At 45.0% G+C, this 22353-nt stretch overlaps 1 protein-coding gene and 2 long non-coding RNA genes across 4 annotated transcripts; 1 reads left to right on the forward strand and 2 right to left on the reverse strand.

Moving 5' to 3' along the window:
• Nucleotides 1-12711, forward strand: LOC103713768 (transcription factor PHYTOCHROME INTERACTING FACTOR-LIKE 15). Of its 2 annotated transcripts, none has more exons than XM_088714265.2 (9): nt 1-327; nt 454-1126; nt 1207-1308; nt 1436-1501; nt 1609-1674; nt 11530-11844; nt 11990-12059; nt 12140-12308; nt 12399-12711. In XM_088714265.2, exons 2-9 carry the CDS (start codon nt 812-814, stop codon nt 12457-12459), a joined length of 1164 nt encoding a protein of 387 aa, XP_088570391.2. In that variant the 5' UTR covers nt 1-327; nt 454-811; the 3' UTR covers nt 12460-12711. The 2 variants fall into 2 exon arrangements, with proteins under 2 accessions (XP_088570391.2, XP_017699909.4); XM_017844420.5 differs by having other exon boundaries at nt 805-1126.
• Nucleotides 3799-5118, reverse strand: LOC149750981 (uncharacterized). The gene is made up of 2 exons (XR_016399038.1): nt 4876-5118; nt 3799-4004 (listed from the first exon to the last, which is right to left on the reverse strand). It is a non-coding gene; the product is annotated as an uncharacterized LOC149750981 (long non-coding RNA).
• Nucleotides 6816-9751, reverse strand: LOC149750982 (uncharacterized). Its single transcript, XR_016399037.1, has 3 exons — nt 9490-9751; nt 8521-8619; nt 6816-7460 (listed from the first exon to the last, which is right to left on the reverse strand). It is a non-coding gene; the product is annotated as an uncharacterized LOC149750982 (long non-coding RNA).
• Nucleotides 12712-22353: the final 9642 nt, after the last annotated feature.

Consider the following 22353-nt stretch of genomic DNA (forward strand, 5'->3'; position numbering starts at 1 on the left):
GCGATGCCATCCCAAGACACCGGTGGCGGTTCCGTGGTTTGAAATGGACGCAAAGGCCCGTGCTGTCAATGCGCCGTTGCAGCTGAAGTCTCTCTCTCTCTCTCTCTCTCTCTCTCATCCATCCTCTCCACTTGATTCGTTCATTTATTACACGATGAAGACATCCATCCCCCTCTCCGCACTTTTTCCAACGCCTTTGCCTGCGACTCCCAAAACCACCACCAGCAGCGAACAAACTCCCATAAGCCTCCGCTGCTGCCACTATAAATCCACTATTATTTTCCTTTCGGGAATAAAAATGGCAACTGGGAGACAGAAGCAACCGAGGTAGGGTCATGATTTGTTCTGTACTTTGCTCGCTTTTGCAGAAGGGTTCAGGAAGTAAAAAAACCCACCCACCTCCCCACCCACACGCAATCCTATATTATTAACACGCTCCTCCCCGTCATAAAGGCACTCCGATGCGACAAACCGGCAGCCTTAAACCTCGCAGCACGCTCGCAAGCACACCGCTCCTCTCTCCCCCCCCCCCCCCCCCCCCCCCGTCCCGGAAAAGCTACTATATTTCAGCAAAAAAAGAAGCAGCTATTATGCAAGCTTATTAGGCTCAAAACTTTGCCCAACCGGAGAAGGGCGGAACAGGATTAGGTGGTCGTAAAGGTTGCCCTGGACAAGCAAGGCTGGGCTCGGCTATAGAAGTAGAGAGGGAGCCGTGCTCGATTTTGTTTCACTTCCTTTTGCTCTGCTTTGCATCATTCTCGCTCTCTTTTTCACCTCCTCTTCTTTGGCCTCCCATTGGTTTAGATGTGGGATGGGTGACCACAACCGCAACAGCATCCACCTCAACAGGAGCAGCAGCTGGTCATTTTCTGGTCCCTCTCCCTTCTCCACTTCGTCGTCGTCGTCGTCGTATACTGGTCAGCACTGTCAGCGACAGGGCCTCTCCTCCTTGCTAGGCCACATCTCTCCTCCGGGTTGCTCCTACTCCTCGATCGCTCGGGCGGCGGCGGCGGCGGCGGCGGCGGCTCCGATGCCCTTTCCTCCCGCCGGCCCCGGATGCTCCCTCCTCCAGGGCCCCGGGAAGCCACCGGAGCTGGATCATGAAGCCCGTGATTCTGAGAGCGAGGTGGTTTTGCGGCATCTCTGAGCTGTTCGCACCCGCTTCGCTGCTGTCATCGTTGATTGGTTGATTCTTGTGGTTTGTAGGAAGGTGCGGAGGAGGCCGAGGAGCCCGCGAAGCCGGTCCCGCCTCGGGGTTCCGGCTCCAAGAGAAGCAGAGCTGCCGAGGTTCACAATTTGTCCGAGAAGGTGCTCCCGGATTGCTGCATTTCTTGCCTTAATATTGCCATCTCGATGCTCTTTCCCACGTCGTGCTTTCTTTTTCTTAGGAAGATCTCTTCTGTAACTTCTGGCTGCTTTAATTGTTTGGATGCAGAGGAGGAGAAGTAGAATCAACGAGAAGATGAAAGCGCTGCAGAATCTGATTCCCAATTCTAACAAGGTTTTAATTGTCAAAGCTCTTTGGCCTCCATCGTTTTCTTTATTATTTTCTCCCATTTAATCCGGTATTTTCATTTCTATAATTTATTTACTGTCTCTCTGAAACAGACTGACAAAGCTTCCATGCTTGATGAGGCCATTGAATATCTCAAGCAGCTGCAGCTCCAAGTACAGGTCAGTCAGAACCATTAAATCCTGATATTTTCCCCATGAAAATCTTCTCCCGCAGTACGTTTCTACTCTTTTTAGTTCATTTGTATGCGAAATGGCCCATTAACTGGTCTGCTCTTTATCCTTCGTTTAAGGCTCTTTTTTTTTTTTTGGGGGGGGGGGGGGGGGGGGGGGGGGTGGGTGTTAACATTTGAGTTAGGATTTTGGAGGCACACTGGCATGTGCAAATGATCTGTATTAAGCTGCACACAAGCTCTACCTGGGTGCCTTAGCATATGCCAGGTGCTCTGCTTGTTCATCAATCTTAGGAATTAATCCTCTTATTTTACTGGGCTTCATTAAAATGGTGAAGGCACACCAACGTAGGTCAATGTCTTGTCTATATTTTTATTAGCAAAATGCTAGCCATATTGTCATCTTATTAAAACAAAAGTTTGTGCTCCACAAACCTCAGCAATATTTCCATATTCCATTCTGAAATAAAATTCAAACAAGGAATTTCTGACCTTGAAATTTTTTAATGTTCATGAACAAATCATAGTGAGCATGCAGAGGAACACTGCATCTCTACATCAAGCAAAAAAAATATATAGGTACACCAGAGATGAGGTGCTTGTATGCAAGGAAGTAGTTATGTAAGATCATGGTTTCTTGAAGCTGCAACAGTAATTGCTTATACAAGAAAATAAAAGCACTGCATTCCATTAAGCCAATGCAGCAGGGACGATTGGTTGAATTTTAGGTTTACGGGGAATCTTACTAACATGCTGGTACGGACTCTATGAATTTGCAGCGGTTCTTAATTGTGGAATTTGGTACATGACTTCGTTTTGATCTTTGCTGTGATTTGTGAATTTCTTGTTGTAGGTTTATGTGATTTGTGTCACGCCCCGAACCCAACACCCGGGGTCCGGTACGCGACCGGCCGCATGAGCCCTAGAGCAATGCCCTAAAGATCATGCAAGGCCTATGTTTAACAAAATTCCAATAAATCCACGATTAATTTAATAATTCAAATAGACAAGTCCGACATATCCAAATAAACAAATTAGTTCAATTTTAAGATCTTCAAATGTTCATCGACATCAAAGAAGGACAAACAAACTAACTAGCTAATGACTCTGATACTTGTACTCTGCGCCCATCCCATCCAAATCTAAGCATCCTGCAACTTTGATAAAAAGAAAGAAGAAAAAGGGGGTGAGCTTTACAGCCCAGTAAGAATCCCTACACTTCCGAACCAACACAATAATAATATGAATTTGAAAGCCACGATAAATCGATGCACATTTCATGAAATCATAAACCGACTATCAAAAGGCTCAAATAATCAATATAAGTATGCACGTCAAATATCAATGAAAGTCCAACCACGCAAGAATGATATAGCATACGATAGCTCATAAATCTTCATTAATGTTTTCAATGCTTTTTCTTTCCATTCTATATTAACTTGATCCGGATCAATTATCTTTCCGACTTTGGGCCAAATTCCGGTCACGTTTCCAGCCCGTGACAGGGCAAACCAATAGTGTCACACTTAGAGCCTGTGACGGGCAAACATTGTCACACTTAGAGCCTGTGACGGGCAAACCCATAATAACGAGACGGCCCAAAGTCAATGTTCATTTAATCAATTTCACATCCACACATCCATTCCAAACCGACCGGTATTAGTGAAGGCGCAACTCTATTTCCTTAAACCCCACCAAAGACAGCGCCACGAGTCGACTCCGACCAAGGCCTCGCCCAACCCCGGACTCTGACCTGGCCTCGCCATGGGTTCAGGGACCCTCGGTATGACCCACCTACTAACCAGGCCATCGCCGTTGGCAGGCGGCAGGACATGCTGACAGTGACCCTCCCTGTGCTGCTCAGGGACCCCGCGGGTATGGCCCGCACAGCGGCCGAGTATGTCCAACATTCCCCCCCCCCAACGCGATGCCTGGGTTTCGAACTCGAGACCTCTGGCTCTGATACCAATTGTCAGGATCAAGCGCTACCATTATACCAAAACCGACCGGTGTTAGTCCATACCACCATATCCATAAATTCAATTATGCAGGTATAAGTTATACACATACAAGCATCCATCACACTACCAACCACAAGCCAACACGATCAAAATATAATTAAATATAAAACTATTTTGCTTTGTCTGGATCATAGCATATCAAACATATATAGTGCAAAAATATGTATATCATGTAGGATTGGCGTACAAGGATTCTTACAGAAATTTATGGACCGACTCAAATACGGATCCGAATCACAACCTGCGCGCTGGGATGCTGTCCCCTGATCAAAATCTCCTGGCACCACCGACTCTTCCTCTACAACATCAATTATAAATCACAACTAAATTATTTAATATTTAAATATTCTAAACCATAATTCACATCTACTATGAGGTCCATTACCAGGTCTCCAAACATCTCAATCCCTCCAAATCTAGGGCAGTCGAAGTGGCCCGGCTCCCACCCTTGTACCACCGGCCTATGTCGTCGCCGGCCGTGGCCGCTGCCACGCCGGCGATGATGGCCGGTCCCGGTGAAGAAACCAAAAGAAAGGGATGATCCCTCTCTTTTCAGGGTTGGGAATACATCTCCCTTCCTCAAATCTTTTTGATTCAAGGGCAACAATCGCCACCTGCCCAACCCTCAGCCACCACTGGTCGGACCGTCGCCGGCCGCTACTGTTGCTGTCACCGGCGATGGTGGCCGACCAAGAGAGGAAGAGAAGAAAAGTTCTTCTCCTTCTTCTTCTTCCCCCAAAACCGACACTGTCCCCTCCCCCTTCCTCCATTTCTTCCATGGAAAGGCCACCGTGATGGTGGCTCGGCTTCCCCCCCCACCCGACGGCAGCCACGGTGGCCCACGCCGCCGCCGCCGCCGCCGCCGTCGTCGCCGGTGGCCATCCGACGAGGGGAAGAGGAGGAGAGGATGGGATCCCGAGGAAGAGGACCTCGGATCCACCCTCCCTCATCACATACCCATCCTAGAAAACCTTCTCCGACCTTCATATGAACCCGACCAGCCCCACCGCCATGCATCTCGGCCATCCCGGCGGCCGGCGGCGGCCAAAAACTGGAAAGAAGAGGCCGAAACAGGGGTACCCTGTTTCGGCTCTTCTCCGACGATTCACCGGCCAAAAACCCCTCCAACGCCACCCAAAAAGAAGCATAAGGAATGGAGCCCCACTTACCTCGGTCTGATGGCGTGCTCCGGCAACCTTTCCGGCGAGAAATCGGAGGAAGAAATCCGTGAGCAAACACGCACGGGTCCAAGATCTCTTCACCGATTTGTGGGGATCTTCTTGAAGGGAAGTGGCCTTCCTCCGCGGCCGGCCGGCTCTTGGTCGCCTCTCCCCGACGCTCACATCCCTCCGGCGAACCCTCTCCAACGCCGCCGCCCTCTCTCCCGTGCCCCTCTCTGTCACGATCGTGCCCTAGGCACGATCGTTTTTTTTTTTTTTTTTAAAGGGGGATGGGCCCGGTCTTTTCGGGCCAGCCCATCCGCCCTCTTTTTTTTTTTTTTTTTTTTTGCTTTTCTGGGGTATTACATACTCTCCCCCTTAAAAAAAAATTTCGTCCTCGAAATTAACTTACTTGAAGCCTCAAGCTTTTAAAAAAAAATATACATCCATCATATCATTCCTGAGATCTCAAATAGTCTCCCTCTTGGAGTACCACTCTTAAGATTTTGACATACAAAAATCACAGCGTCTCAAAACTTGATCCTTTCTATTTACCACACGTAGTAAGTTCTTTTGATCTCCTTCAAAAGAATTCCAAACTTCCAACCTTAGATTGAAATGCCATAATGATATCCCAAGAAATTAATTTCTCTTGATTCTACACAGAGATCATAATTGGCTTGACAGAAATAGGAGAAATCTTTAGTATCAAATGCTCTTAATATTCTGTAATCATTTTTCTTTTCTTTCTCCCACATCATTCCAACAAATAAGAGATCCATCGAATCAACAACATTCTCCTGAAACTAACTCAAGTATTTCATCATAATGCCTTTTACATCAAATATTAATGTCCTTAACCAATTTCAAAATAAATCAAACCACCACACTTCCGCTGCACACTCTGATTTAATTCATTAAATACTCTAAAGCCTTTAAATGATTTATGACCGATATACCGCTTTGCACTAGGAGTAAGAAAATCCAAATTTCAAAACTTTAGTTGAGTAGAACCTCCAGATCTCTCTGTCCTCAATTTATGTAGAGTATACTAACCATAACTAGCACTCAAGCCATTAATCATGTTTAAGGTCACTACATGATCTTCACAACCATTTTAGAATCCAAAATATCTAGGTTTAATTTAAAATAAATTAACCTTGGATTTCCTCCGCAATTCGATTAGACAATCTACGTTGATCCTTTTTTTTCCAAAAAGATTTTCTTCAAATTCAATGGATTAGAGGTCATTGAGCCAATACACTATGATTAGAAATTAACTCTATCGATCTCCTGATCTTCCTTCACCAAGATTCTTAACATCCATCAACAATGCCATATATGATAATTCATGTAAGCATCTTATGACCGAAGTCTCTACTCAATATGACATTTATTAGTGGCTTCATCAACAACGACAAAAGATCCCTGCTCAAATCTTAAACCTAGGCTTGAGTTTTTTTTTAAATTAACACATCAAATAGTCTTCCACAATTATAAGTAAAATCCAGTAGCCCAATCCAAACATGAGAATTCAATAATTAGAATTCTCCCATCAATATGCATACTCTATGGCCTCAAAATAATCAAATACATCCATAGGAAATAGACCTATTTGCAATATCCAACATGCCAACACCAGATATAATCCACATACATTTTCAACTTCGAAGAACGTTCCTTTCAATATTATGAAATCTCCTTAGCTTACTCCAATACTAAATCAACGTACAAATCCCACTCTAATAATTAGCAGCAAAACCAAATGTATGATCACATCAAAACCCACATCAAATTTGAACTTTCAAATCATTTAAATAATATCTGAACATGGTATACTTGATATGCCATTGTTGATCTACACTTATCTTAGGTCAAACCTCTCTTATCATAATCAAAGACAATTTATACTTCCTTCCGTATGCATCGAAAACCAAACCGATGCATACATTTTATCACAATGCCAAGTGATCTTACAGCTTAAGCACTGAATTTAATTGTCATGTCCAAAGTGATCATAACATTAAGCTATGATATATTTCTGTCACGATCCCTAGTGATCTTAAACATATGCTCAAATTTCAATTTTGTCACTATCCCCAATGGTCTTAAACGTCAAACTCTAATGCCATTAAGGCCACAGTCCCTAGTGGTCTTAAATCTTAGATTACAATATCATTTCTGTTACAATCTCATATGATTATAAACCAAGACTCTGATAGTTTTTCTATCATAATTCTCCACTGATACTCACCTGAACTTAAATCCTAGGATACCTCAACCTTAAGCTCTGATACCACTCTGTCACGCCCCGAACCCAACACCCGGGGTCCGGTACGCGACCGGCCGCATGAGCCCTAGAGCAATGCCCTAAAGATCATGCAAGGCCTATGTTTAACAAAATTCCAATAAATCCACGATTAATTTAATAATTCAAATAGACAAGTCCGACATATCCAAATAAACAAATTAGTTCAATTACAAGATCTTCAAATGTTCATCGACATCAAAGAAGGACAAACAAACTAACTAGCTAATGACTCTGATACTTGTACTCTGCGCCCATCCCATCCAAATCTAAGCATCCTGCAACTCTGATAAAAAGAAAGAAGAAAAAGGGGGTGAGCTTTACAGCCCAGTAAGAATTCCTACACTTCCGAACCAACACAATAATAATATGAATTTGAAAGCCACGATAAATCGATGCACATTTCATGAAATCATAAACCGACTATCAAAAGGCTCAAATAATCAATATAAGTATGCACGTCAAATATCAATGAAAGTCCAACCACGCAAGAATGATATAGCATACGATAGCTCATAAATCTTCATTAATGTTTTCAATGCTTTTTCTTTCCATTCTATATTAACTTGATCCGGATCAATTATCTTTCCGACTTTGGGCCAAATCCCGGTCACGTTTCCAGCCCGTGACAGGGCAAACCAATAGTGTCACACTTAGAGCCTGTGACGGGCAAACATTGTCACACTTAGAGCCTGTGACGGGCAAACCCATAATAACGAGACGGCCCAAAGTCAATGTTCATTTAATCAATTTCACATCCACACATCCATTCCAAACCGACCGGTATTAGTGAAGGCGCAACTCTATTTCCTTAAACCCCACCAAAGACAGCGCCACGAGTCGACTCCGACCAAGGCCTCGCCCAACCCCGGACTCTGACCTGGCCTCGCCATGGGTTCAGGGACCCTCGGTATGACCCACCTACTAACCAGGCCATCGCCGTTGGCAGGCGGCAGGACATGCTGACAGTGACCCTCCCTGTGCTGCTCAGGGACCCCGCGGGTATGGCCCGCACAGCGGCCGAGTATGTCCAACATTCCCCCCCCCAACGCGATGCCTGGGTTTCGAACTCGAGACCTCTGGCTCTGATACCAATTGTCAGGATCAAGCGCTACCATTACACCAAAACCGACCGGTGTTAGTCCATACCACCACATCCATAAATTCAATTATGCAGGTATAAGTTATACACATACAAGCATCCATCACACTACCAACCACAAGCCAACACGATCAAAATATAATTAAATATAAAACTATTTTGCTTTGTCTGGATCATAGCATATCAAACATATATAGTGCAAAAATATGTATATCATGTAGGATTGGCGTACAAGGATTCTTACGGAAATTTATGGACCGACTCAAATACGGATCCGAATCACAACCTGCGCGCTGGGATGCTGTCCCCTGATCAAAATCTCCTGGCACCACCGACTCTTCCTCTACAACATCAATTATAAATCACAACCAAATTATTTAATATTTAAATATTCTAAACCATAATTCACATCTACTATGAGGTCCATCACCAGGTCTCCAAACATCTCAATCCCTCCAAATCTAGGGCAGTCGGAGTGGCCCGACTCCCACCCTTGTACCACCGGCCTATGTCGTCGCCGGCCGTGGCCGCTGCCACGCCGACGATGATGGCCGGTCCCGGTGAAGAAACCAAAAGAAAGGGATGATCCCTCTCTTTTCAGGGTTGGGAATACATCTCCCTTCCTCAAATCTTTTTGATTCAAGGGCAACAATCGCCACCTGCCCAACCCTCAGCCACCACTGGTCGGACCGTCGCCGGCCGCTACTGTTGCTGTCACCGGCGATGGTGGCCGACCAAGAGAGAGGAAGAGAAGAAAAGTTCTTCTCCTTCTTCTTCTTCTTCCCCCAAAACCGACACTGTCCCCTCCCCCTTCCTCCATTTCTTCCATGGAAAGGCCACCGTGATGGTGGCTCGGCTTCCCCCCCCACCCGACGGCAGCCACGGTGGCCCACGCCGCCGCCGCCGCCGTCGTCGCCGGTGGCCATCCGACGAGGGGAAGAGGAGGAGAGGATGGGATCCCGAGGAAGAGGACCTCGGATCCACCCTCCCTCATCACATACCCATCCTAGAAAACCTTCTCCGACCTTCATATGAACCCGACCAGCCCCACCGCCATGCATCTCGGCCATCCCGGCGGCCGGCGGCGGCCAAAAACTGGAAAGAAGAGGCCGAAACAGGGGTACCCTGTTTCGGCTCTTCTCCGACGATTCACCGGCCAAAAACCCCTCCAACGCCACCCAAAAAGAAGCATAAGGAAGGGAGCCCCACTTACCTCGGTCTGACGGCGTGCTCCGGCAACCTTTCCGGCGAGAAATCGGAGGAAGAAATCCGTGAGCAAACACGCACGGGTCCAAGATCTCTTCACCGATTTGTGGGGATCTTCTTGAAGGGAAGTGGCCTTCCTCCGCGGCCGGCCGGCTCTTGGTCGCCTCTCCCCGACGCTCACATCCCTCCGGCGAACCCTCTCCAACGCCGCCGCCCTCTCTCCCGTGCCCCTCTCTGTCACGATCGTGCCCTAGGCACGATCGTTTTTTTTTTTTTTTTTTTTTTTTTTAAGGGGGATGGGCCCGGTCTTTTCGGGCCAGCCCATCCGCCCTCTTTTTTTTTTTTTTTGCTTTTCTGGGGTATTACAATTTGTTTTGTTGATTGACTGCTTTGTTAATACAATGCGGGAGAAGTTAATTCTTGAGTTATCTTTTATTGATATGAGATGGAGAAATAGCATGTTTGAGGCTTCAAATTATTATATGTAAACATTTCTTTGTTGACCTCCCATCATCAAATGTTCAAGTTTTGCTGGTCCAAATGACGAGCCTTCTTGAAGATGCCTGCACATGATACTATTAATCTCTCTGCTTTCTCTTTTTCCATTTTTCTTCTCTTTCAGGAGGGGTTGAGTGCACTTAATTGGTTTTGAATTTCAGTCCATTTATACCAAGCTCGTATATCATTAGACCTTTTCTAGATGAGATCATCCCTTGCTCATTTTATTTAATAGTTATTAAATTTTTGGTGAGTTATTAACATTTCAAAATTTGTAAGATGCTATAAGGGAATGTGCAAGTCTAGATATGAAACTTCCTTGAGTAAAACAGAATATTAATTGATAAAGAACTTTGTATGGACTACCAACATTGGGGAAAAGGTAGAAGAAACAACTAAAGTTACTTCAAAAATTGGCCTTGAAGCTATTGAAAGCATCAAATTTCTGCATGGGAGAGAATTCAAGCTTTCTAACCAGTGTAGTTTCTTTCATTTCTCAGAGAAATTGAAATGATAGAAGTTGAATAGACATGTCCCTTCATGTGACCAACGACAACAAGAAGAATGATGTGATGCAACAATGAGACGTGGAGTTATTCCATTGTCTTTCCTATGAATGTTTGGAATTTATATGATTTTTTAAATGCAAGATTAACATGTGTTGTAAATCACTTCTACAAATCAATATTTCTGGAACTGAATTCATATTTATAAATTGCAATTTCTAAAGAACTGGTACTTTTGTTTGGAACCCATTGGCTGTGATACTATTGTTGCTCGTGCAATTGTGTGTGCCTTGATAGGAGGCTCACTTGGATATAACAAGCTTCTCCATTTTTTTCTTTTTAATTTTCTATTAATGTGTGTGGATGAAGAGGGACGAGAGGTCCGCACCCTAGAATTCTGAAGAGGTATTAAGCAAGTAGTTCAGATATTTCATATCTTGGGGCCATGTAAAACTGGTATTTAATAACAATAAACATTGGAAAGAGAAAAGTTCAGCCAGAGGGGGGTTAAACCATACTTCTAGTAAATTAAGACAAACTATAGGAAAACCTGGAAGCTTATGCTTCTCTCTTTGATAATAATGTTGGCTTGTAGCATTTTACTTTAGCAAAAAACATGAAAGTTAGTGTGCTTGACTGTTACTCTGCCCGTCTTTGTAAATAATGCTGACTGAGCAGCAATCAATTAATGCTGTTCTTTGTTATGTCCGGAAATTGATGGATGTCTTAATGTTGTCTTCATGCCTTACCCAGTTTTCCTTGATAGATTGTTTGATCAGAAAGCACGCTAGACTTGGATGCGATGCTCTTGTTGATGAAGAACTAGAATTTAAGAAGAGGTTTTGTATGCCATCTTACATACCATACGGGATGAAGTATTTTCAAACACTATGTACGGGTGCGCAGCCAAGTAGTAGTGCTTGCATGCCATAGTGAAATATTTTAATCTACATAGTGTCTATTTATCCATTAATAAAAACAAACTGTACCATTTCTTATAATTGTCTCATGCTTGTGATTGAATCCCCATTCCATCTTTGCAGATGTTGTCAATGAGGAATGGTCTAAATCTACATCCCGTGTACCTATCTGGGGCGTTACAACCTTTGCAAACTTCCCAGATGTGCATGGGATTTGGTGCAGATAATGGCACGGCAATGAATATCGGAGTAGGCATGCTGCCCTTGAACCAAGAATCAGCTGCTCGGGACTCATTTGATCTATCAAACCGGCCCGCATCTTCCCATCAATCTATAGTCATTCCCAGTGTAACAAATATCACAAATCCAGAAAATTCCTTTGGAATGGAGCCATCACAGTCTCACCAGGGCTCCTTTCAGTTGCCAGTATCTGCAGAGGTATGTTCTTTCCAGTAGCGTAATTACTAGAGTTGTCTGGGTGACCTAGTATGGGTTATTGAACCCAAAATTTAAAAGGAAAAACAGCCAAAAACAACTGCAAATGCAAAATTATGTTATTGACCATTTTGCTTTATTTCCGAAGGAGATATACACAGAAGACATGGTAGCAAGGCAGCAATTAGCTGCAGATCAGACTATGAGGAACCTGCCAGGTAAACCAATACAGTTATAAACAGTCATTACATGTGCTATCTTATTATGTTTGTTTCTGACCTTATGTTCTTTCCGAAAGAGAATGAGATGAAGTGTTTGGCTGTGGCTGCTTCACAACATTTTAGTGGGCAATCATCATCGTTGGCAGATACTGGCGATTTGGAGGATTGTGTCATAGGTAGAGAAAGACCAGAAAATATGCCATCCAAGGACCCAGATAACCCGATACTTATTCAGCATTTCCATGGGTAAGTTTCAAGCTTTATGTCTATTCAGCCCACTGGTTTTACATAGTTTTGTCTTTTCTGGTTATTCTTTCATGCCATTATTTTGACCAGCTTACAGACTGGAAGCGGTTTTCCCAGCACTGATGCAAAGGAAGAACTACAGCATTTTTGAAGCTCACCATTATGGCCTCGGAATGCTTCCATGACCGCAAACTATATGATGAAACAAAATATACTCATCTCTCTTGAACTGCCGATGTATTTATGTCTAAATTTAACTTTGGACATGCATTTGTATTTTGAAATCACATTCCTTCAGCACCATGCAGCACAAAGTCTCGCCTGTTGGCGAAGCAATCTCTGTCTGCTGCAAGGAAGGAAAAAGGTAATCTGCATGAAGAATGGATCAATTTTGGATCGAAAATATACTTGAAAGCAATATGAGTATGTTGGCAATGTAGTAGTTGATATATCATTTGAGGAAAAACCAGGCGTTTTTTTTTATTTTATTTTTTGGCAGCGGGGTGGTTGTGGCTTACATGATAAGTTGATGTTCATGCTTTATTGGTGTTCGGTCATTTTCCATGGGGGATCTGGACGATATTCTAGGGATGGTTCCGAGGTGAATGTATTGTAATGGCATCTTTTGACGTCTTGTGATGGTTCTATCTTTCTTAAGATATAAAGGAGCATGTCAAGGAATATATGGCATGGAAGAAAAGGATGCAGGTGCCTTTTTTTCAGGTTACATTCTTTTTTGGTTGTGGAAGGTCCGGATTTTCATGTTTCCATGGCTAGTTCTTTGTATGATGGTATCCCGCTATTTATCAATGAATATAACCCATGTTGTGACAGATAAACAGACTACGAACTGAAAATAAAAATAAATAATTCAATAAACCAATGAATAAGTTTCCACATCGTAACCTTGGCGAATCCATTTCATTCAGATAGAGCGGAGTTAAAACACGAGCCCAGTAGATCGATGGACTAGATCGCTAGATCGCCATGGTCATGCATTTTCTTTGCTAAAACAAATGTACTTTTATGATTCTCTGGATGTTGATAGTCTTGCTGCTATGCTTCTGAATATATGCATGCATTAGAGGAATCATGCCTACAAAAAGGTTCTCAAATTGTAGATATCTATAATTGCTTTGGCCGGTGTGTAAAGATTCGACTGCATCGCATTGTAATCTAATCCAAGCAGGTTCCTTCCTTGTATAGGATATCATCATGCAAATTAAGTTGTTTTAAGCAAATAAGAAGTGCCTAAGAGACAGAGCAACTTCATTTGACAAGAGCATGAAGTAAATAATTGATACGAAGATGCAGCTGTGCGCCGGCTAGAGTCATTTACATCGTGCATGCCAACTGCAGAACCAAAATTGAATTTATTCAGATTGTTTGGACGTTTCATTTTAGGATCGAATAGGTATTAACTATTAAGCTACGAGAGCTTATAGGCTGACCTCAGGGGTTGAATGAAGAGCATCTGTAGTTAACTCTTTGGTTGTAGGTGTCACGCCCCGAGCCCGAGGCGCGGCAGACGCCGCACGCCCGCACGGCGGGCCGCGCAGGCGTGCAAGGCATCGGATTACATCAAAGCAGATACAGATGTTCAAGACTTTATTTAAGGATTAATAGCAGATGCTTAAAATTGACAAAATACTTAAAATCATTCAAAAGCAGTCTTACAAAACTCCAAAATAACATATGCCAACATAATTCAAATGTCCAAACTAAACTAACTAAAATGCCAATAACTGAAGAATCATTGGAAACTCTAACGCACTCCCCAATCCCGTGCGATCAAGCCTCTGGATCTGAAAAATGGAGAAAACAGAATAATGAGCTACACTAGCCCAGTAAGCAACAAAATACCCCAGAGTGGGGTCAGAGCATATCAGATCAAAATACAGGATAATGTTTGAAACAAATCACAAATAATATCATTTTTTTGTTTTTATAAAACTCTAATATCATAATCTCAACATGATAGGCTAGGGCCACGTAACCCAGTGGCATGGGTTGCACAGAGTGCCAGAAACCACTATTATTAGTCACCGGTGGAAACGGTGTCCAGAAACCACTATTCTAATCACCGGTGGCGCGGTGTCGAAACCGGTTCCTCACAGAATACAAGTCGACAGGTCCAACGTATAATCCCCATTGGCGGGGCCAGAGCAGAACAGAACAGATCATAGCCATGCTGAGAATATATATATATAAAAACAGATTTCATAAATTTTTCAGTCATAGTTTACGGATTTCAGAGCAAAATGAAATGCCAGACCCATTTTACTAAATACAAAACATATTTCAGAATTTAATATATTTATTTGAAAATCACACTTGAAGTATTAAGTCACTTACCTCTTCTCGCTTGATTCCTACTTCAGGTAGACGGATCAGGTTCACCTGTTAAAGTTTAATTAATTCTTTGTTAATGTCAGAATTAAGCAAAAAAAATTCAAAAATAATATTATTGGACACGGCCCAACAGGGCCCATAGTTAGCCCATAATGGGCATGGCCCGATAGGCCCATATTGGGCACGGCCCAATGGGTTCGGGTTTCGGGTTCCGGGTTTCGGATCCGGGTTCGGGTTCCGGGCTTGGGTCTGAACTGGGCCCAAGTTGGGCCCACAAGGATACTGCCCCACTGGGCCCAACCGGACTGGACTGGGCCGAAGTTGGGCCTGCAGGGGACTGGGCCGAAGTTGGGCCTGCAGGGGACTGGGCCCAAGTTCGGCCTGCAGGGGACTGGGCCCAACGGCCCAGTTTGGCCCGTGATGGGCCTCCTCCTTCCCCAAACCCCCCCCCACGAATAGGGGGAGAAGGAGAGACGGAGGAGAGAGGGAGGGCCGGCGGGGTGGCCGGCCTGGGTGGCCGGAGGCTGACGCCCGGTCGACGGCCAGCCGACCGCAGTGGTGGCCGGCGGCCGCTGCGGCGACCGGTGTGAAGGAGCAACCGGGAAGATCTCGGTTTGGGGCCGAAACAGGGAAAGAAAGCATCATGTTATTTGGCATGGGAACGAAGGCAAGGAGGAGGGATGCTCACCGGCGGTCGACGGAGGTGGTGGGTCTCAGCCAAGGGAAGCTCGATCCGGTGTCAAGCGGCGGCGGCGGCGGCGGTGCTTTCCGAAGAGGAAGGAGGTCTCGAAACAGGGGAGGCTCGGATGGTGGTGGTGGTTGATCGGGCGGCACGCCGGCCACTTGGGAGGTAAGAACAGAGGGAGGAGAGGGAGAGGAGAAGGAGAAGAGGAGGGGGTTCGGTGGTGCCCTAGGGAAGAAGTAGATGGGGCTTTATAGCCCCATCGCAACCGTTCTCCGCCGCGAAAATCGCGGCGGTCAAGCGAGATCCACGGCCGTGAATCGGCCGTGGATGGACTAGGAGGGGCGCCGCGGGACTCTCGCGGCGCCCTTGCCTTGTTTGCCCTTCCGGAGGAGCCGGAGAGGATCGCCCACGCGATCCTCTGTTCCGGCTCCTTCCCCAAATGAATCGGGGCTGAAGTCGGCGAGGGCTGCCGACTTCAGCCCCGTGTCTCACATTCTTCCCCCCTAAAAAAAAATTTCGTCCTCGAAATTTAACATACCTTAGCTTGCAAAAAGGTCCGGATATTTTTCCTTCATCTCGTCCTCCAGCTCCCACGTGGCCTCTCGTTCTGAGTGATGGCTCCACTGGATCTTAACATAAGGAATCGTGCGCCTCCTCAACACTTGCTCTCTTCTATCAACCACACGTGCAGGCTGCTCAGGATATGTCAAATCTTCTCTAAGCTGCAAGGGAGCCACTTCTACCACATGGCTCATATCTGGAATATACTTTCTTAGCATGGAAACATGAAAAACATTGTGAACTCCAGACAGTGACGGTGGGAGTGCCAATTTGTAAGCCACTGCTCCTACTCTTTCCAGAATCTCAAAGGGGCCGACATAGCGTGGACTAAGTTTTCCGCGTATTCCAAATCGCATCACCCCTTTAGTAGGAGACACTTTCAGAAACACATGATCTCCGACCTGAAATTCCAATTTCCTTCTTCTATTATCTGCATAACTTTTCTGTCTGCTCTGAGCTATCCGAAGGCGTTCCCTGATCAGCTGGATCTTCTCTACTGTTTGTTGCACAATCTCGGGGCCCATAATTTTTCTTTCACCAACATCATCCCAACAGATAGGTGATCTACACTTTCTTCCATATAGAGCCTCATAAGGTGCCATTTGAATACTTGCCTGGTAACTGTTATTATATGCAAACTCAACCAAAGGCAAGTGACGGTCCCAAGAACCTTTCATATCCATTACACAAGCTCTTAGCATATCTTCCAAGGTTTGAATGGTTCTTTCTGATTGGCCATCAGTCTGAGGGTGGAAAGCTGTGCTGAAGCTCAGAGTGGTCCCCAAGGCTTTATGCAAACTACTCCAAAAGTGAGATACAAACCGCGAGTCCCTATCGGAAACAATGGATACGGGTACTCCATGCAACCTCACTATTTGTTCAATGTAGAGCTCTGCAAACTTTTCCAAGGTCATTCCTACTTTGAATGCCAAAAAGTGTGCCGACTTTGTCAATCTGTCCACAATCACCCATATAGCATCATAACCTTTAAGAGTGCGAGGCAACCCGGAGACGAAGTCCATAGTGATGTGTTCCCACTTCCATTCAGGAAGTGGTAGGGGCTGCAACAACCCTGCCGGTCTTTGATGCTCTGCTTTAACTTGCTGACATGTCAAACACCGAGCCACAAATTGTGCAATTTCTCTCTTCATATTATTCCACCAAAATGTACCTTTCAAATCCTTATACATCTTAGTACCCCCAGGATGCACTGTATATCCAGTATTATGAGCTTCCTTCATAATTTCATTCTTTAAATCGGAGTCATTTGGAATACACATTCTGTTCCTGTATCTCAATGATCCATCCTCATGAAGTCTGAATTCTGATTGAGAACCTGATTCAATATCACTTCTAAGCTTTTGCAACTGAGGGTCATCTGCTTGAGCAATCCTGATCTTCTCTATCAAGGTAGGTTGGACACGTAAGTTTGCCAATTGTGCATCGGAGTCATGCCAACATACCTCAATTTCTGCTCTCCTCAGATCTTCCAGAATTTTCCTCTGAGAGGTGAGTAAGGCAGCAATACTACCAGTGGATTTTCTGCTTAGTGCATCTGCGACTACATTAGCTTTTCCTGGATGGTAATGAATAGTCAAATCATAATCCTTCAGTAACTCCAACCATCTTCTCTGTCTCATGTTTAGTTCTTTCTGGGTAAAAAGGTATTTCAAACTTTTGTGATCAGTGTACACCTTACAAGATTCACCATATAAATAATGTCTCCAAATTTTTAATGCAAACACAACAGCAGCAAGTTCCAGATCATGAACGGGGTAGTTCTCCTCATATGACTTTAATTGTCGGGAAGCATATGCAATAACCTTATCATTTTGCATCAGTACACAACCCAATCCTTTCTTTGAGGCATCACTGTAGATGGTATAACCTTCGCCACTAGAGGGAAGGGTAAGGATGGGAGCGGACACCAAACGTTGCTTAAGCTCCTGGAAGCTCTGTTCGCATTTACCTGACCACTCAAACTTAACTCCTTTACGAGTTAGTCGGGTCAAAGATGCAGCAATAAAGGAAAAATCCTCAACAAATCGTCTATAATATCCTGCTAGGCCCAAGAAGCTGCGAATCTCAGTAACACTATTGGGTCTGCTCCAGTTGACCACTGCCTCGATCTTCTTTGGATCCACATAGATACCCTCTTTAGATATTACATGCCCTAGGAACATCACACTGTCTAGCCAGAATTCACTTTTCTTCAACTTACCATACAAGTGCTCTTGTCTTAGGGTTTCCAGTACTAACCTCAAATGTTGCTCATGCTCGGCCTGACTCCCAGAATAGATCAAGATATCATCAATAAAGACTACTACAAATTTGTCCAGAAAGGGTCTGAACACCCTGTTCATCAGATCCATAAAAGCTGCAGGGGCATTTGTCAGTCCAAAAGGCATGACCAAAAATTCATAGTGCCCATAGCGAGTACGAAAAGCAGTTTTAGGCACATCTTCAGCCCTTATCTTTAATTGATGGTACCCAGAACGAAGATCAATTTTAGAGAATATCTGAGCACCCTTTAACTGATCAAATAAGTCATCAATTCTTGGTAGAGGATACTTGTTCTTTATTGTTGCTTTATTTATCTCTCGATAATCAATACATAATCTCATACTACCATCTTTCTTCTTTACAAATAAGACTGGAGCTCCCCAAGGTGAAACACTAGGTCTGATGAAACCCTTATCAAGAAGATCCTGCAACTGCTCCTTTAATTCTTTCATTTCAGCTGGAGCCATTCTATAGGGGGTCTTAGAGATTGGTGTGGTACTAGGAATTAAATCAATTGCAAATTCAATTTCTCTATCTGGTGGCAAGCCAGGAAGGTCTTCCGGAAAGACATCAGGGTATTCATTCACTACTCGAATATCTTCCAATCTTTGATCTGATTGTCTGGTGTCAACCACTGTGGCAATATACGCCATACTCCCCTTTCTAAGCAGCCGCTTAATTTGCATAGCGGAGACAACTCGAGGGGAGGTATAAGCACCACTCCCTACGAAGCTGAATTCGGTATCTCCGGGGATCTGAAAGTTTACCCGTTTCTCATGGCAATTAATGGTGGCAAATTGTGATGCTAACCAGTCCATACCGAGGATTATGTCAAAGTCATGCATATCTATAACTATTAAATCAGCAGGCAAGTCTCTACCTACAATCCGAATTGGACAAGTCTTGCAGACCTGATTACCAATCATCCCACTCCCTGCAGGAGTGCTAACATGCAGATCATACTCTAATTGCACACAAGGCAGGTCATGTTTTTGCACAAATGTAGATGACACAAAGGAATGCGTAGCACCAGAATCAAATAGTGTATGAGCATAAACAGAAGCAACTGGCAATGTACCTGACACCACCGTGTTGGATGCCTGAGCATCCTGCTGAGTCAGTGCATAAATACGACCCTGTGTGCGCAGTCTCCCCCCTTTCTGCTGCTTAGGAGAAGAAGGCTGAGCTGACTGAGCCGGAGCAGGAGAAGCTTGCACTTGCTGGTTTCTTGAAGTTTGAGGCCTCTGAACTGATCGAAGGTCCTGTTGAGGACACTCAGCTACCTTATGACCCTGCTGGCCGCATCTAAAACAGGCACCAGATAATCGTCTACAGTGTTCAGTCTTATGCATACCACCACATGCATCACACTTCTGCTTCTCTTGCTGAATAGTCTTTCCATCAGATCCTTGCTTCCCTGATTGCCAAGATTGGTTATGTGATTTTGCAGTTTTGCTAGAATTCTGTCCACTGCGAGCATCATAATCTCTGCTTCTCTTCTTTTGTTTCTTATCTTTGGCATCATAGGTTTCTTTCCAGACAATTTCCAGATTCTTAGCCCTATCTACCAGATCATCATAGTTTGTCGAGTTTATTGCGGCCAAACTCCGACGTAAGTGAGGCTTCAATCCTTCTTCAAATCTCCTCATCCGAGACTCTGCATCCATGACGAGGGTGGGAGCAAACCGAGATAGCCTGTCAAACTCTGCCTCATACTCATCCACAGTCATAGTTCCTTGATTCAGATTGAGAAATTCCCTCTCCAGCTCCCTCAGGCGACTGGAGGGAAAATACTTGGAGTAGAATGCTGTGCGGAATCTCTGCCAGGTAAGCGCCTCATGCTCGGGTGCCAATGTGCGCTCCACAGACATCCACCAATGATGAGCTCGGTCCTGAAGCATATAGGTGGCAAATCTGACCTTCTCTTCATCGGTGCACTCCATTGCCCTGAAGGCTTTCTCCATTTCATTAATCCAGGTTTCGGCCTCTTGAGGACTAGTGGTGCCTTTAAAAGCCGAAGGTGCCATTCTCTTGAATTCTGCTATACTCCTTCTTTGCTCAGGAGGAGCAACATCCTGCTGGACTGGTTGCTGAGGTTGTTGCCTCTGTTGGCGTACTAACCCGACGACCTCCTCGATCAGTTCGAGCACCCGAGTTTGATTTCCGGCGGCAGCTTCTGGAGTTGATTGACCCTGGGTCCCTGAGTTATGCGGTGCCTCGCCCGCTTGGTTAGTAGGGGCTCTTCCCCGAGGGCCCCTGACCATCCGATTCAGGCTACGGACACGACGAGGCGGCATTCTGATTCAGTAAAAATATATAGATATTATAAAATCATCCAAACAGAATAATACGAAATAGTTAATAAAATAAATAAACATTATCCCCTTATCTGGTTCCTACCCATCTCTCAACCTTTCTGACGGATCCTACGAATCCTAAAACTTAGGCTCAATATAATTGTTTCAGTTACAATCCCTAGTGATCTTAAACCGAGCTTTGATACCACCAAATCTGTCACGCCCCGAGCCCGAGGCGCGGCAGACGCCGCACGCCCGCACGGCGGGCCGCGCAGGCGTGCAAGGCATCGGATTACATCAAAGCAGATACAGATGTTCAAGACTTTATTTAAGGATTAATAGCAGATGCTTAAAATTGACAAAATACTTAAAATCATTCAAAAGCAGTCTTACAAAACTCCAAAATAACATATGCCAACATAATTCAAATGTCCAAACTAAACTAACTAAAATGCCAATAACTGAAGAATCATTGGAAACTCTAACGCACTCCCCAATCCCGTGCGATCAAGCCTCTGGATCTGAAAAATGGAGAAAACAGAATAATGAGCTACACTAGCCCAGTAAGCAACAAAATACCCCAGAGTGGGGTCAGAGCATATCAGATCAAAATACAGGATAATGTTTGAAACAAATCACAAATAATATCATTTTTTTGTTTTTATAAAACTCTGATATCATAATCTCAACATGATAGGCTAGGGCCACGTAACCCAGTGGCATGGGTTGCACAGAATGCCAGAAACCACTATTATTAGTCACCGGTGGAAACGGTGTCCAGAAACCACTATTCTAATCACCGGTGGCGCGGTGTCGAAACCGGTTCCTCACAGAATACAAGTCGACAGGTCCAACGTATAATCCCCATTGGCGGGGCCAGAGCAGAACAGAACAGATCATAGCCATGCTGAGAATATATATATATAAAAACAGATTTCATAAATTTTTCAGTCATAATTTACGGATTTCAGAGCAAAATGAAATGCCAGACCCATTTTACTAAATACAAAACATATTTCAGAATTTAATATATTTATTTGAAAATCACACTTGAAGTATTAAGTCACTTACCTCTTCTCGCTTGATTCCTACTTCAGGTAGACGGATCAGGTTCACCTGTTAAAGTTTAATTAATTCTTTGTTAATGTCAGAATTAAGCAAAAAAAATTCAAAAATAATATTATTGGACACGGCCCAACAGGGCCCATAGTTAGCCCATAATGGGCATGGCCCGATAGGCCCATATTGGGCACGGCCCAATGGGTTCGGGTTTCGGGTTCCGGGTTTCGGATCCGGGTTCGGGTTCCGGGCTTGGGTCTGAACTGGGCCCAAGTTGGGCCCACAAGGATACTGCCCCACTGGGCCCAACCGGACTGGACTGGGCCGAAGTTGGGCCTACAGGGGACTGGGCCGAAGTTGGGCCTGCAGGGGACTGGGCCCAAGTTCGGCCTGCAGGGGACTGGGCCCAACGGCCCAGTTTGGCCCGTGATGGGCCTCCTCCTTCCCCAAACCCCCCCCCCCCCACGAATAGGGGGAGAAGGAGAGACGGAGGAGAGAGGGAGGGCCGGCGGGGTGGCCGGCCTGGGTGGTCGGAGGCTGACGCCCGGTCGACGGCCAGCCGACCGCAGTGGTGGCTGGCGGCCGCTGCGGCGACCGGTGTGAAGGAGCAACCGGGAAGATCTCGGTTTGGGGCCGAAACAGGGAAAGAAAGCATCATGTTATTTGGCATGGGAACGAAGGCAAGGAGGAGGGATGCTCACCGGCGGTCGACGGAGGTGGTGGGTCTCAGCCAAGGGAAGCTCGATCCGGTGTCAAGCGGCGGCGGCGGCGGCGGCGGCGGTGCTTTCCGAAGAGGAAGGAGGTCTCG

This window comes from Phoenix dactylifera, chromosome 18 (genome assembly GCF_051530095.1).
Source record: "Phoenix dactylifera cultivar Ajwa chromosome 18, Ajwa_hap1_PhDact_Kaust_v1.1, whole genome shotgun sequence".
NCBI classification, from domain to species: Eukaryota; Viridiplantae; Streptophyta; class Magnoliopsida; order Arecales; family Arecaceae; genus Phoenix; species Phoenix dactylifera.